This window comes from Salmo salar, chromosome ssa21, assembly GCF_905237065.1.
Source record: "Salmo salar chromosome ssa21, Ssal_v3.1, whole genome shotgun sequence".
In the NCBI taxonomy this organism is placed as follows: domain Eukaryota; kingdom Metazoa; phylum Chordata; class Actinopteri; order Salmoniformes; family Salmonidae; genus Salmo; species Salmo salar.
The window spans coordinates 30,837,460-30,853,047 of NC_059462.1; the positions used below are offsets into that span (position 1 = coordinate 30,837,460).

General features: G+C 42.4%; 1 protein-coding gene across 4 annotated transcripts in view; it reads right to left on the reverse strand.

The window, feature by feature from the left end:
• LOC106582063 (M-phase phosphoprotein 8) overlaps positions 1-12,596 on the reverse strand; it is a 63,416-nt gene extending 50,820 nt beyond the window's left edge. For 3 of the 4 annotated variants that reach the window (XR_001323236.2, XM_045704669.1, XM_014164767.2), the window contains exons 1-3: positions 12,285-12,591; positions 2,040-2,201; positions 137-1,132 (exon numbers count right to left, since the gene is read on the reverse strand). Coding sequence is in view for 3 of the 4 variants with exons in the window: in XM_045704669.1 (XP_045560625.1) it covers positions 137-1,132; positions 2,040-2,201; positions 12,285-12,374 (1,248 nt within the window). In the remaining variant the exon portion in view is untranslated. Of the gene's footprint in view, positions 1-136; positions 1,133-2,039; positions 2,202-12,284 lie in introns of all 4 variants that reach the window. The other variant, XM_014164765.2, reaches the window with a different exon arrangement.
• Positions 12,597-15,588: the final 2,992 nt, after the last annotated feature.

Genomic DNA, 15,588 nt, shown 5'->3' on the forward strand with positions numbered 1-15,588 from the left:
ATAAATATATTTAAGATTTGACTTGAGGCAGCTTAAGATGAGCTGAAAGCCTAACAGTGAGGGCCTTCCCGCTGGCTATACCACCAGCATTGATTTACTAACCTCACTACAAGTAGTGCAAAGCTGCTTGGTTTACCTTCGGTGGTTTAGTGTTCTCTGCAGAGGTGGGCTGGTGGACCATCTGTTTGCGGGGAACGCGGTCCTTGGCCTCGCAGTTCAACAGGAACTTCTCAAACAGGTTAGTGGAGGTGGCTGGTTCCTTATCCCCGCACACTTCCTCTTTAGACTCCTCCTCTCGGGCCTTACTGGTGCTGGCCCCTGCACCAAAGGAGGATGAGGGGATTTTCGGTGGCGCAGAGGTGGCCTCCTGGCTCTTGCCCTTGGCCTTCTTGTGGACGTGGGCTGGGGTGTCGCTGGAGTCAGAGGTTGGTGTGGGCTCATCCCGGCTCTGGCTCTTGAAGGAGGCGAGGCTCTTGAGTTTTGCAAGGCCGCTTGTGGAGAGCGTGGGTGAAGTAGTTTCCGGCTTCTTACCTTTCCTGTCCTGAAGGAAGTCCTTGATGCCCTGCAATTTCAGTTCTGACTTTCCCTTCTTATTCTTGGGCTTGTCATCAGTGCGAGACTTTTCAGTTGGTGTGGTATCATCCGTCTGGGACTCAGATGGCCCCTCGCTAAGCTCCTCTTCTAGGGGGGCGGTGGCCTCATCTTCAGTGGACTCCAGATCACCCCTTTGATCCTTCTTTGTCTTTTTCTTCTTCCCTTCCTCGATGTTATCTTTTTTCCTATGCTTCCCTCCATCCTTGGCTTTGTCCTTCCTGTGCTTCTTGGAGGGCACGGGGGCTTCTTCCTCATCATCAGTTTCAACAAATCTCTTCTTGGAGTCGGACATCTTGGTATTGCGGCCCGGGGTCGGGGGAGGGGAAAGCTCCTCTTCATCAGACTCTGGTGCCGGACGAGGCCTGAAGTCCTCCTTGCGCTTGTCTTTCTTCTTTTTCCTCTTCTCTTTCGGGAGAAGTGCCTCTTCTTCTTGGGGCTTCTTTTTTTTCTTTTTCTTGACAGGCAGCTCTGTGGGCTTGTCTTTATCACTGTCGCTGTCAGAGTCGGCATCGAACACGTCACTCTTCATGGGCAGCTTCTACAGAGAAGAGGGGACATTCACATCAGCCATAGAAAGTGATATCAGTTACTCAAATGTATACTGAACAAAAATATAAACGCAACATGCAACAATTTCAACGATTTTACTGAGTTACAGCCAATTAAAATACATTCATCAGGCCCTAATATATGGATTTGACATGACTGGGCAGGAGCGTAGCCATGGTTGGGGAGCCAGGCCCAGCCAATCAGACTTAGTTTTTCCACACAAAAAGGCTTTATTACAGACAGAAATACTCCTCAGTTTCCTTAACTGTCTGGACAGCTGGTCTCAGACGATCCAACAGCTCCTAGGCTGGCATGGTTACAAGTGGTCTGCGGATGTGAGGCCGGTTGGACGTACTGCTAAATTCTCTAAAACGACATTAGGCGTCTTGTGGTAGAGAAAATAACATTAAATTCTCTGGCAACAGCTCTGGTGGACATTCCTACAGTCAGCATGCCAATTGCGTGCTCCCTCAAAACTTGAGACATCTGTGGCATTGTGTTGTGTGACAAAACTGCACATTTTAGAGTGGCCTTTTATTGTCCCCAGTACAAGATGCACCTGTGCAATGACCATGCAGTTTAATCAGCTTCTTGATATGCCACACGTGTTAGGTGGATGGATTATCTTGGCAAAGGAGAAATGCTCGCTAACAAGGATTTGTATAAACAAATTGGTGCACAGAATTGGAGAGAAATAATCTTTTAATGCATCTGAAAAATGTTTGGGATCTTATTTCAGCTCATGAAACACGACATGTTTCTTTACATGTTGCGTTTATATTTGTCAGTGTAGTTAGTGTAAAAGTCAGTCCTAAAAATCAAAAATATTCCATCCCAGCAATTAGACTCACCAAGACTTTCTTATGGTGGCTATGATCTTCCTGGATAGGACTTACCATGCCCTTCTTAGCATCTTGGTCTTTCTTGACCTTAGCCTCTGCCAGAGCCCTCTTGTAGACCAGCAGCACCTCCCTGCAATCCTCCAGGTGGGCCTCAGGCTCCCAGGTGTCTTCGTCAGATGAGTAGTTCTTCCAGCGAACGCGGTACAGGACCTCCCCCTAAAGACAAGGACAAATACATGTGGGTGAGAGCAATATGAGAATGCTTGCTGGAAATGTTTTCATTGCAGAAAATGAAAACTGACTGTTAGGGTTTGGTGATATAGCAAATTCATTTGGATTTATGTATTTGCATGATATTCCAAAACGTCTGTATCACAAAAAACACATTCTTTTTGTGTGAGCATTTACAGTTGAAGTCGGAAGTTTACATACACCTTAACCAAATACATTTAAAAACTCAGTTTTTCACAATTCCTGACATTTAATCATTCCCTGTCATTGGTCAGCTAGGATCACCACTTTATTTTAAGAATGTGAAATGTCAGAATAATAGTAGAGAGGGATTTATTTCAGCTTTTATTTCTTTCATCACATTCCCAGTGGGTCAGAAGTTTACATGCACTTAATTAGTATTTGGTAGCATTGCCTTTAAATTGTTGAACTTGGGTCAAACGTTTTGGGTAGCCTTCCACAAGCTTCCCACAATAAGTTGGGTGAATTTTGGCCCATTCCTCGTGACAGAGCTGGTGTAACTGAGTCAGGTTTGTAGGCCTCCTTGCTCGCACACGCTTTTTCAGTTCTGCCCACACATTTTCTATAGGGTTGAGGTCAGGGCATTGTGATGGCCACACCAATACCTTGACTTTGTTGTCCTTAAGCCATTTTGCCACAACTTTGGAAGTATGCTTGGGGTCATTGTCCATTTGGAAAACAATTTTGTGACCAAGCTTTAACTTCCTGACTGATGTCTTGAAGTTGCTTCAATATATCCACATACTTTTCCTCCCTCATGATGCCATCTATTTTGTGAAGTGCACCAGTCCCTCCTGCAGTAACGCACCCCCACAACATGATGCTGCCACCCCCGTGTTTCACGAGGCTTGCAAGCCTCCCCCTTTTTCCTCCAAACATAACAATGGTCATTATGGCCAAACAGTTCTATTTTTGTGTCATCAGACCAAAGGACATTTCTCCAAAAAGTACGATCTTTGTCCCCATGTGCAGTTGCAAACCGTAGTCTGGCTGTTTTATGGCGGGTTTGGAGCAGTGGCTTCTTCCTTGCTGAGCGGCCTTTCAGGTTATGTCAATATAGGACTTGTTTTACTGTGGATATAGATACTTTTGTACCTGCTTCCTCCAGCATCTTCACAAGGTCCTTTGCTGTTGTTCTGGGATTGATTTGCACTTTTCGCACCAAAGTACATTCATCTCTAGGAGACAGAACGCGTCTCCTTCCTGAGCGGTATGACGGCTGCGTGGTCCCATGTGGTTTATACTTGCGTACTATTGTTTGTACAGATGAACGTGGTACCTTCAGCCTTTTGGAAATTTCTCCCAAGGATGAACCAGACTTGTGGAGGTCTACAATTTTTTTATTATTTTGATTTTCCCATGATGTCAAGCAAAGAGGCACTGAGTTTGAAGGTAGGCTTTGAACTCCATCCACAGGTACACCTCCAATTGACTCAAATTATGACAATTAGCCAATCAGAAGCTTCTAAAGCCATGACATAATTTCCTGGAATTTTCCAAGCTGTTTAAAGGCAGTCAACTTAGTATATGTAAACTTCTGACCCACTGGAATTGTGATACAGTGAATTATAAGTGAAATAATCTGTCTGTAAACAATTGTTGGAAAAATTACTTGTGTCATGCACAAAGTAGATGTCCTAACCGACTTGCCAAAACTATAGTTTGTTAATTAACAAGAAATTTGTGGAGTGGTTGAAAAACGAGTTTTAATGACTTCAACCTAAGTGTATGTAAACTTCCGACTACAACTGTATGTCCGCTTTTTCTCGTGTTGAATTTTTGATCTCGTCTCCTTCGCTCCTTCTGTGCACCTATCATTTACACCAGAGATCTGTATATAATGACAACATGCCCATGTCTCCGCCCTAACAACGGGAGTCATTGTCCCAATGACTTGGGCTTATTTTGGACAGATTTTGGCAGGAGAGAAACAGTCATCCTCTCTGTTTGCGCACACACATACTCACACAAGCCCCTCACAACAAATATGAGAGATCACTTCTTCCTCTCTGACAACTGGTTTGGTCCAACAGAAACAGTCATATGGACACTGAAACAGAGACATTATTTTACTGTAATAGAGAAGTTAACCTTTCTAATGATACCATTTTTATGTCTCAACTCTTCAAATTGCTCGCAGAGCAGATGTTACTAAAACAGGAGTATCAATGAACATTGATTCAGTTTGTCAGCTAGCAGAATTTTGGCCAAAGACTGTTATACTGGCTGTGTAGTCTGCTTTATAAATGTGCAATAAGCATAAAACAATTATATACAGGCGGTGTCAGAGGAAGGCCTTAAGCATTTTCAAAGACTCCAGCCACCCAAGTCATAGTCTTATCTCTGCTACCACACGGCAATCAGTACCAGAGGACCAAGTCTGGGACCAAAAGGCTCCTGAACAGCCTTTAACCAAGTCATAAGACTACTGAACAGTTAATCAAACGGCTACCCTGACTATTTGCATTGACCCCCTTTTGATTTGCACTGACTCTTGCACTGGTTCTATGCACAGTCACTGGCCTCTACCCCCACATATATTGACACCACACCAGGGATTCCATTAGGAGAATCTGGCACCCGACAGTTGACACGCAACATTTTAATTTACCGAATATTTGAGAAATTGACCAATCCCATATGCATTGGGTCCGTAAACTGATTAGGGCATCCACCCACGGTGTTCAGAATGACAGAAATCACATTTAGAATATGGTAATTCATATTAACAGAACATGCAAGTCAAGGATGCAACAATGTGCGGTTCTTCTTACCGAATTCTGAAGTGCACTTTGAAGATGTTAGAATAACAGTCCGCATTTACTTTTCCTCAGCCAACAAGACAAGTAATGAACAGCAAAATCACTTGAACATTTCAATCTACTATAGTAGAAAAGTTTAGGCTACGAATTATATTGGTCAGCTTGTCGAAGCCTATTCCAAAGCCGACTCTTGGACAGTTGTGGAACAACAGCTCCCAAATTCATACAACCAGTAGGCCTAGGATACATAATAAAATGTTAAAAAGCAATGAATCTGATGAAACAGATCAGAACGTTTAGCTTTAAATTGAGAAACTATTATTTCTTCACATTATAAACGTAGCCAGGTGCACAAGGCAGTAGGCTATGAGCGAATGTTAATTCCATAATGCAATTAGCAGGAAAACACCGTTGTCAAATAGGCACTGCACATGCAAGCGGTTTCATGTGACAGAGATGAAAATATCCATAAAAAAATATGAAAAAGAGGAGATCTAATACGCTACTTTGAAGCAAGGTAAGACATGCCTCATAATATGTATTAAAATGTTCAGGTTTCAAACAATTAAGTACTTTTTCAAAATGCATACCGCCTCCAGCTCATTGCAAAGTGATGTGTGACGTGCTGATGAAGCCAGTCTTCCGTTGCCATTTGATGCACTGTTCAAAACAACTGAGAACTCGGAAATCTCCGACTTCAGTGCTTTCAAGACAACTAACTGGTAACTGGGGAAAAAACAAGCTCCGAAAATCGTTTTGAACGCTCATCCAACTCGGGAACTCTGGACTCTTTCTAAAGCGTCGACTTTCCGAACTGAAGATCACTGATGTCATGATTTCACCTCGTATTTTACGAGTTCCCAGTTGTCTTGAAAGCACCACAAGATGCTGCAGCAGCAGCTCTTGTACCGTCTGACAGATTTTCCACTCAAAGGCTCTGTATGTTGTGCACGTGTGATAAATAGGATACATAAGAAATATACTGTACACTAACTGCAATTTAATTCCACTAGATTATGCAAATTAACCTAGACAGATAAGCATTACCAGTCACACGTTTTTACATCGACTGGTATATCCATCAATGAATAGGCTAAATAAGCAATAAGGCAGGAGGGAGTGTGGTATATGGCCAATATAACACAGCTAAGGGCTGTTAATATACAAGACGCAAAGCGGAGTGCCTGGATACAGACCTTAGCCATGGTATATTGGCCATATACCACTAAGCCCCAAGGTGCCTTATTGCTATTATAAGTTGGTTAGTAACGTAATTAGAGCAGTAAAAGAACATGTTTTGTCATATCTGTGGTATACGGTCTGTTATACCACGGATGTCAGCCAATCAGCATTCAGGACTCAAACCAGCCGTGGTATATTAGCCATATACCACACCTTCTCTGGCTTTATTGCTTAAATTCTATCGCAATGGGATTTTTTATTTTTCTGCCGGACAATTGGCCAGAGACAATTTTATCGCTTGTTAAATCACCTGTTTGGTGAAGTAGGCTGTGATTCAATGATAAATTAAAAGGCACCGCATCAATTATATGCAATGCAGGACAAGCTAGATAAACTAGTAATATCATCAACCATGTGTAGTTAACTAGTGATTATGTTAAGATTGATTGTGTTTAATAAGATAAGTTTATTGCTAGCTAGCACCTTACCTTGGCTCCTTGCTGCACTCACATAACAGGTAGTCAGCCTGCCACGCAGTCTCCTCGTGGAGTGCAATGTAATCGGCCAGAATCGGTGTCCAAAAATAACGATTACCGATTGTTATGAAAACTTTCAAATCAGCCCTAATTAACTTTTTAGGATAGTGGGCAGCATTCAGAATTTTGGATGAAAAGCGTGCCCAAAGTAAACTGCCTGCTACTCAGGCCCAGAAGCTAGGTTATGCATATAATTGGTAGATTTGGATAGAAAACATTCTAAAGTTTCTAAAACTGTTAAAATTATGTCTGTGAGTATAACAGAACTTATTTGGCAGGCGAAACCCCGAGGACAAACCATCCAGGATTTTTTTTTTTGAGGTGACAGTGTTTTCAATGGTTTTTCTATGTGGATCTAGATTTCTAAAGGCACATGTTTGCAGTTCCTATCGCTTCCACTGGATGTCAACAGTCTTTAGAAATTGGTTGATGTTTTTCTTTTGAGTAATGAAGAAGTATGGCTGTTCAGAACGAGGGTCGAGTCTAGTGTACTGTTGTGGTTGGGGCGCGTGACCTGAAAGTTCGCCCAACTTTGTTTTCGTCCGGTATTGAACACAGTTTATCCCGTCTCAAATTTTATTTATTATTTACGTTAAAAAAATACCTAAAGTTGTATTAGGAAAGTTGTTTGAAATGTTTGGATCAAGATTACAGGTAACTTATTAGATATTTTGTAGTCATGTTGCACGAGTTAGAACCGGTGTTTTTTTTTTATCAAACGTGCCAAATAAATGGACATTTTGGAGATATAACGATGGAATTTATCGAACAAAAAGGACCATTTATGATGTTTATGACACATAGAGTGCCAACAGAAGAAGATCTTCAAAAGGTAAGGCATGAATTATATCGTTATTTCTGGAGTTTTGTGTCGCGCCTGGCGGGTTGAATTATGATTGTCATGTGTTTGTTTGATGGGGTGCTGTCCTCAGATAATAGCATGGTTTGCATTCGCCGTAAAGCCTTTTTGAAATCTGACACGGTGGCTAGATTAACAAGAAGTTAAGCTTTAATTTGGTGTAATGCACTAGTGAATGTATGGAAGTTAAATATTTCGAAGAAGTTTTTTTGAATTTCGCGCTCTGCCATTTCAGCGGATGTTGTCAAAACGTTCCGCTAGCGGAACCCCTAGCCGTAAAAGGTTAAATCGGCCATTCCGATTAAATCGGTCGACCTCTACTGCCTACCGCAGGCCTCCCCTAACCCGGATAACGCTGGACCAATTGTGCTCCGCCCTATGGGACTTTCGATCACGGCTGGTTGTGATACAGCCCGGGATCGAACCAGGGTCTGCAGTGACGCCTCTAGCACTGAGATGCAGTGCCTTTGACTGCTGCGCCACTCGGGAGCCAAAAATCTGGGCAGTTATTCTAACATGCGGCGTGTGGATTTCAAGCTTTGGGGAAATTTTTCACCATAAAAATGCAGACTTATGTAAGATAGCCTACTATTCCTAATGTGATGATTAGATAATAACATAACTCAATCACTGTTGGCAAAAAGACTGTTCAATGCGTGTAATGGCTTGGAGTAGGCCTAGGCTATATCAAATACACTGACAAACAGATCAATAAAAACAACGTTGTCTGATCCATATATTAGGCCTACGAAAAGGGGAGACAAATACAATATGACGTCCCTCTAACCTGATGGAGGATATTAATGCCCTCTTTATCATTGGGCACCGACACAATAATCCAGACAGTGAATATGCACACTCACCGGGGATATGACCAATGTTCTCCGCTGGAGCTAATAAAACACAATACTTTTCGCTCAATTAAGTTGAGAATTTTGATCATTAAAAGACAGATTGGAGTCTTCATTGCCTTCTCTTTACAGCAATAGCCATTTGTTTTCCAAACAGTTATTCTGCGATTGTATGTTTAAATATTGCAATATTCCTGACTCTCCACTTTTCACTGACAGTCGCAACTCAACAATCATCTATACGGAATTTGCAGCACACTATGCCCAAATTGCGGGCCCTTCCGACTGTAGGCAATGCGATTTAAAATAAAGCTAATAATCTTCTGTGGCCAAATCATGCTTTCTGGTGTAGTAGCTTATTTTAAATTATTTGATTTCTGTATAAACAGGAGTAAGCTAATTAGGCTATATCATTTTGGCAATTTAATTAAATGTACTTTAAGGAAAGCTTAGCTTCCACTAGCCTTATGGATTCGCCGCCAATGTCTTCTAACATCTTCAAATTGCTCATCGAAATTCGGTAAGAATGACACATGCCGCTGTATCCAAGTTGCATGTTCTGTTACGATGAATTACCATAAACTAAATGTGATTTGTCATTATGAGAACCGTGGGTGCACGCCCTAATCAGGTTATGCAACCAATGCACATGGGTCCAGCACATTTCTTAAATGTCAGGTAAATTCAAACGCTGCCGATAAATGTCCGACATCACATTTTCCTGCTACATGTACATATTACCTCACCTCGTACCCCTGCACATAGACTCTGTACCGGTACTCCTTGTGTATTAACTCTGCATTGTTGAAATGGACCCGTATGTAAGCATTTCACTGTTCGTCTACAAAGCACGTGACAAATACATTTGATTTGACCCATGCCTACTCATAGACCGCTCCGTCTGAGACAAACACACATTCAGTTGAATGGCTGTGTTTAGCACTGTGGCACACAGCCAGTATTTTCAGTCCCCACCCTCCTATCCAGTGAACTGGGACAACAGAGAGCTCTAGTCAGAGGGAATAAGGGACAGGGGCTGCAGAGTTCTCTGACAATTTGAGAGACTTTGCTTGTTTGGATCATGTGAATAACGTGTTCTGGTTCAAGTGGGGTACAAGTGTGACTGTAGCACAGTGCATGGCTTGTTGTGATTATAAATAATATATTTATTTTTTTAAAGAGTCAGGTTGCTCTCTCCCCACTCCATCTTCCTCAGAGGCTTTGTTTTCCTTTCTCCCACTCTCATGCCTCAGCTCAAAAGCAGTTACATAAGAGGAACTGGCTGTGTGAATGACACCAGACCTCCCCCTATCCCTACACACACACCCCTCCTTCTCATTCAATATTGCCCTCCCCTCCGGAGCTTTGCTGGGGCTGGGTTTTTCACGGAATTGCTATTGAGCGACAATCACAAACACAAGCCTCAGACAAGCCTCTCTTTCTCCCGTTCTCTCTCCATTTCTCACACACACACACACACACACACACTTGTTTGCAGAGGAGCCTTCTGGTCCATCTTGTGTGGCAACACAGCAGCTCTTTTCTGTGGTGTAGTGCAGGGTTCCCCAACTGGCCCATGGATGGTTTTATTTGGCCCCACACGTTTTTAGAGAAAAAAAATAATGTGTGTGTAATTTTTTGTTGTTGGACATAAGTTCAAGTATTCCCACGCATAATAAGAGAGACACGATGTGCTGGTATACAAAGGTAAGAAATGATTATGTTTTAGTCAAACATATCTGTTTGGGCTTCTTGTGGTCAATCTGCAGTCTACAAATGATTTGTAATTATGTTCCGGCCACCTGACCAATAAAAAAACAGCACGCGGGCTGAATCTAGTTGATGATCCCTGGTGTAGTGTATGTAGTACAGTGATCTCACCAGACTGAAATGTGGTTGCCATCTGTCTGATTCTCAGGGGACTTTACAAACCGTTCTCAGACAAGGGGAAGACAAACCCTAGCCAAACTCCAGTCCTCCCACCCCCTTTTCGCCAAAGTGTGCACTTCTTCACTTCCTCTGTTGTTCGCTCCCACTTGTTCACCCCGTCTTGATGGTTCGTCGCAATGGGTAGTGCGTGTGGCTCAGTACATCACTGGGGCCAAGCTTCCTGCCATCCAGGACCTCTATACCAAGCTGTGTCAGAGGAAGGCCCTAAAAATTGACTTCAGTCACCCTAGTCATAGACTGTTCTCTCTGCTACCACACGGCAAGCGGTACCAGAGCGCCAGGTCTAGGTCCAAGAGGCTTCTACCCCATGCCATTTAAAAAAAATAATAATAATAATTTAGAAAGTCAGTTAAGAACAAATTCTTATTTACAATGACTACCCCGGCCAAAGCTGGGCCAATTGTGCGCCGCCCTACGGGACTCTCAATCACGGCCGATGTGATGCAGCCTGGATTCGAAGCAGGTACTGCAGTGACGCCTCTTGCACTGAGATGCAGTGTCTTAGACCACTGCGCCACTCGGGAGCCCATCAAAAGGCTACCCAGACTACTTGCATTGCCCCCCCCCCCCCCCTTGCACTGTTGCTACTCTCTGTTATTATCTATGCATAAGTCACTTTAATAACTCTACCTACATGTATATATTACCTCAATTACCTCGACTAATCGGTGCCCCACACATTCACTCTGTACCGGTACCCCCTGTATATAGCCTTGCTATTGTTATTTTACTGCTGCTCTTAATTATTTGTAACTTAATTTCTGATTTTTTTTGTTGATATTTTTCTCAAAACTGCATTGTTGGTTAAGGGCTTGTAAGTAAGCATTTCACTGTAAGGTCTACATATGTTGTATTCAGTGCAAATGACAAATACAATTTGATAATACATATAAAAGCATTGAATTGGTGTAAGAAATATGATAGACACTGTCTCTACACCAATGAATTTGGATCATTGAATGACTGCATACTTCTAAGAAAACATTACAATATTATAGTATTAGGATTACACTGTGTTATTGTGGCTGTCAATCAGGTAAAGTAGCTGGTCCATGTCAAACTAATATGCAGTTCTGCAACACTGAATAACCAGTGCAACCCAGCAAGAAGAGACCAGTGTCATGTTCTGCAAGGACACCTGGCTGTACCCACAACTCAAAGAAAGTCGACTCATTATTGTAGAACACCAAGACCTGTTCATTATTGTCATAGGCGTCAAAAGGAACGGTGTGTACCATTGTATTATGCACCGTGGGAAAAGGAGCGTCATTGCTAATGTATTTAGTAAGCTCGAAGATAGAACATGTCTAGAGACAGTGTCAATATATATGGCCAACATAACAAAAACAAAGATGACAGCAGAATATAGTTTTCTGCAGCTGCCTACTACGGACAGTTAAAGCTAGTTATGAGTTGGTTGTACATTTTTACATTTTTTTAAAACATTTTTGTCATTTAGCAGACGCTCTTATCCAGAGCGACTTACAGTAGTGAATGCATACATTTAATTTCCTTTTTTTTTTGTACACGAGTTAACACGGAGGGTTTGTTCTATTTGGCAAGTCTCTGCAAGTGGGACTGGCTGAAGTCCAGTGGATGAAAGAATAACACCAGTCTGTCTGGCCAAGCTTTAATGTTCGTGCAAAGAGGGGGGCGTCGGATGCCTGGGCAAAGTTGTGCAGCCATTGACATTTCCTTTGCGGTTGGCTAGTTAACTAACTGTTTATTTTATACATCAGTCAACTGTGCGTGGACATTTGAGCGTTTCTCTGCGTTAGCTAGCCATATAACGTTATTTAGTTTAATACAAAACGGTTCCTAGTGTTTATTGTTGTCATTGTCAAATTCTGTAGATTGCTAGCTAGCAGCAACGTTCAGTTAACAACAAGCTTGCTTTGTTACTGTACCTCCTCCGTTCGCATGTCAATAATCCTCTCCACTTCATAAACATCTTCAACCTCGTCTTCGCTGTCTCCAGCCTCTGGCTTTTCCGCCATTTTATCGTCACAGGAATAAACAACAATAATTATCTTATTATGCCTTCGCCGGTATTAAAGCCAAGCCCCGAGATAGCTAACTATCTACAGTACACGCTAGCAATTGTTATTAGCTTTGTTAGCCACAACAACTGTATGTTAGGCTAGCTGGTTAACTAACATTAAGGAGGGGGAGCTGATAGACTAGGCGGGCTGACTGAGTAGGCGGAAATACGTCTTCTTCGTGTAGTTGACTTCTTCTTCTTCGATGAGGCAGTTGGCATCCAATAAATGTTGTATTACCGCCACCTACTACACTGGAGTATATCTCCTTTTTACTTTGCTTGATTTTTTGGGGGATAATAATAAAGAAAAAATGAAAGAAGAAAACAATACCCTACCATCTAACCCTACACTCACAAAAAAAACACCACCCTACTCTATTATTTAAATGTATCTTACCTCAGGCCAACAGCCTGAAAGGACAGTACACCACCAACCAACACACCCTGTACCTCTTCTGCTGTCAAGTCTCGTACACCCAAATACCTCTCTGCAGCTACCACCACAACCTAAATGTTCTGCAACTTACATTCCATCCCTGCAGTACAGTTGATAACCATTGCTATAAATGCAACAACACATTCACCATGCTGACGCTATTCCCCCTCAGGAGACTGAAAAGATTTGACGTGGGTCCTCAGATCCTCAAAAGGTTCTACAGCTTCACCATCGAGAGCATCCTGACTGGTTGCAACTCCGCCCCGTGTGCAACTGGGTCCTAGACTTCCTGACGGGTAGGCAACAACACCTCCATTACCCTAATCCTTTACATGGGGGCCGCACAAAGGTGCACGCTAAGCCCCCTCCCGTACTCCCTGTTCACCCATGACTGTGTGGCCACTCACGTCTCCAACACAATCATCAAGTTTACACACGAGTTGTGCCAGGATGTGTGGTGCCAGGAAAATAACCTCTCCTTCAACGTCAACAAAACTAGGGAGCTGATCGTGGACTTCAGGAGACAACAGAGGGGGCTGGAGTGGTCCATCCACACAGTATGTTGAAGAAGGTGCACAGCTCCTCTTCAACCTCCGGAGGCTGAAGAAGTGTGGCTTGGCCCCTAAGACCCTCACAAACTTCTACAGATGAACCATTGAGAGCATCCTGTCGGGCTGTATCACCGCCTGGAACGGCAACTGCACCGTCAGCAACTGCACCGTCAGCAACTGCATGGCTCTCCAAAGGGTGGTGCAGCCAGCCTAATGCATCACCGGAGGCACACTACCTGCCATCCAGGACCTCTACAGCACCCAGTGTCACAGGAAGGCCAAGAAGATTGTCAAGGACCAAGGGCAGTTCCCCCCGCTACCATGTAGAAGGCAGAGACAGTACAGGTGCATCAAAGCTGGTACCGAGAGACTGAAAAACAGCTTCTTTCTCCAGACCATCAGACTGTAAAATAGTCACCACTAACCAGCTTCCGCCTAGTACCATGCCCTGAACTTTAGTCAGTCACCACTACGCCACTGGGTTCCCTGAGTGGCGCAGTGGTCTAAGACACTGCATCTCAGTGCAAGAGGCATCGCTGCAGTACCTGGTTTGAATCCAGCCTGCATCACATCCGGCCGTGATTGGGAGTCCCATAGGGAGGTGCACAATTGGCCCGGGTTTGGCCTGGGTAGGCCGTCATTGTAAATAAGAATTTGTATTAACTGACTTGCCTAGTTAAATTTAAAAAAAATACTAGCCGGCTACCACCCGATACTCAACCCTGCACCTTAGAGACTGCTGCCCAATGTACATAGTCATTGAACACTGGTCACTTTAATGTTTACATACTGTTTTACCCACTTCTTATGTACAGTGCCTTCAGAAAGTATTCACAACCCTTGACTTTTTCCACATTTTGTTGTGTTACAGACTGAATTTAAAATGATTAAATTAAGATTTTGTGTCACTGGCCTACACACAATACCCCATAATGTCAAAGTTTTTCAAAATGAAAATGGAAAGCTGAAATATCTTGAGTCAATAAGTATTCAACCCCTTTGTTATGGCAAGCCTAAATAAGTTCAGGAGTAAATATGTGCTTAACAAGTCACATAATAAGTTGCATAGACTCACTCTGTGTGCAATAATAGTGTTTAACGGGATTTTTTAATGACTACCTCAACTATGTACACCACAAATACAATTATCTGTAAGGTTCCTCAGTCGAGCAGTGAATTTCAAACACAGATTCAACCAAAGATCAGGGTGGTTTTCCAATTCCTCACAAAGAAGCGCACCTATTGGTCGATTGGTAAAAATTAAAAAGCAGACATTGGATATACCTTTGAGCATGGTGAAGTTATTAATTACACTGGAAGTTGTATCAATACACCCAGTCACTATAAAGTTACGGGCATCCTTCCTAACTCATTTCACAGAAAGGAAGGAAACCGCTCAGGGATTGGTGACTTAAAAACAGTTACAGAGTTGAATGGCTGTGATAGGAGAAAATTGAGGATGGCTCAAAAACATTGTAGTTACTCCACAATACTAACCTACATTACAGAGTGAAAAGAAGGAAGCCTGTACAGAATTAAAATAGCCTCCACTGGGTCAAATATACACTGGAGTTGCTTCCCAAGAAGACATTGAATATTTCTGAGTGGCCCACTTACAGTTTTGACTTAAATCGGCTTTAAAATCTATGGCAAGAATTGAAAATGGCTGTATTGCAATGATTAACAACCAACTTGACAGACCTGGAAGAATTTTTTAAAGAATGTGCAAATATTGTACAATCCAGGTGTGCAAAACCTTTATAGACTTACCCAGAAAGACTCACAGTTCAACTCACGGCCATAGGGGATTCTAACTTGTATTGACTCAGGGGTGTGAATACTTATTTCATTTTCAATAAATGAGCAGATTTTTTGTTTAAATGCACTTCATCATTATGGAGTATTGTGTGTAGATGGGTGAGAAAAAATCGATTTAATCCATTTTGAATTCAGGCTGTAACACAACAAAATGTTGAACAAATCAAGGGGTATGAATACTTTCTGAAGGCACTGTGTACACTATATTCTAGTCAAGGCTCATCCTATATAACTACTGCTGTACACACCTTTTCTATTTATATACTGTCGATAATGTCTGTACACACCATCATATACATATACAGTATTTCTATATTTCCTAATTCCTTTCTTTAATTTTGGGGGATTTGCGTGTATTGTTAAGT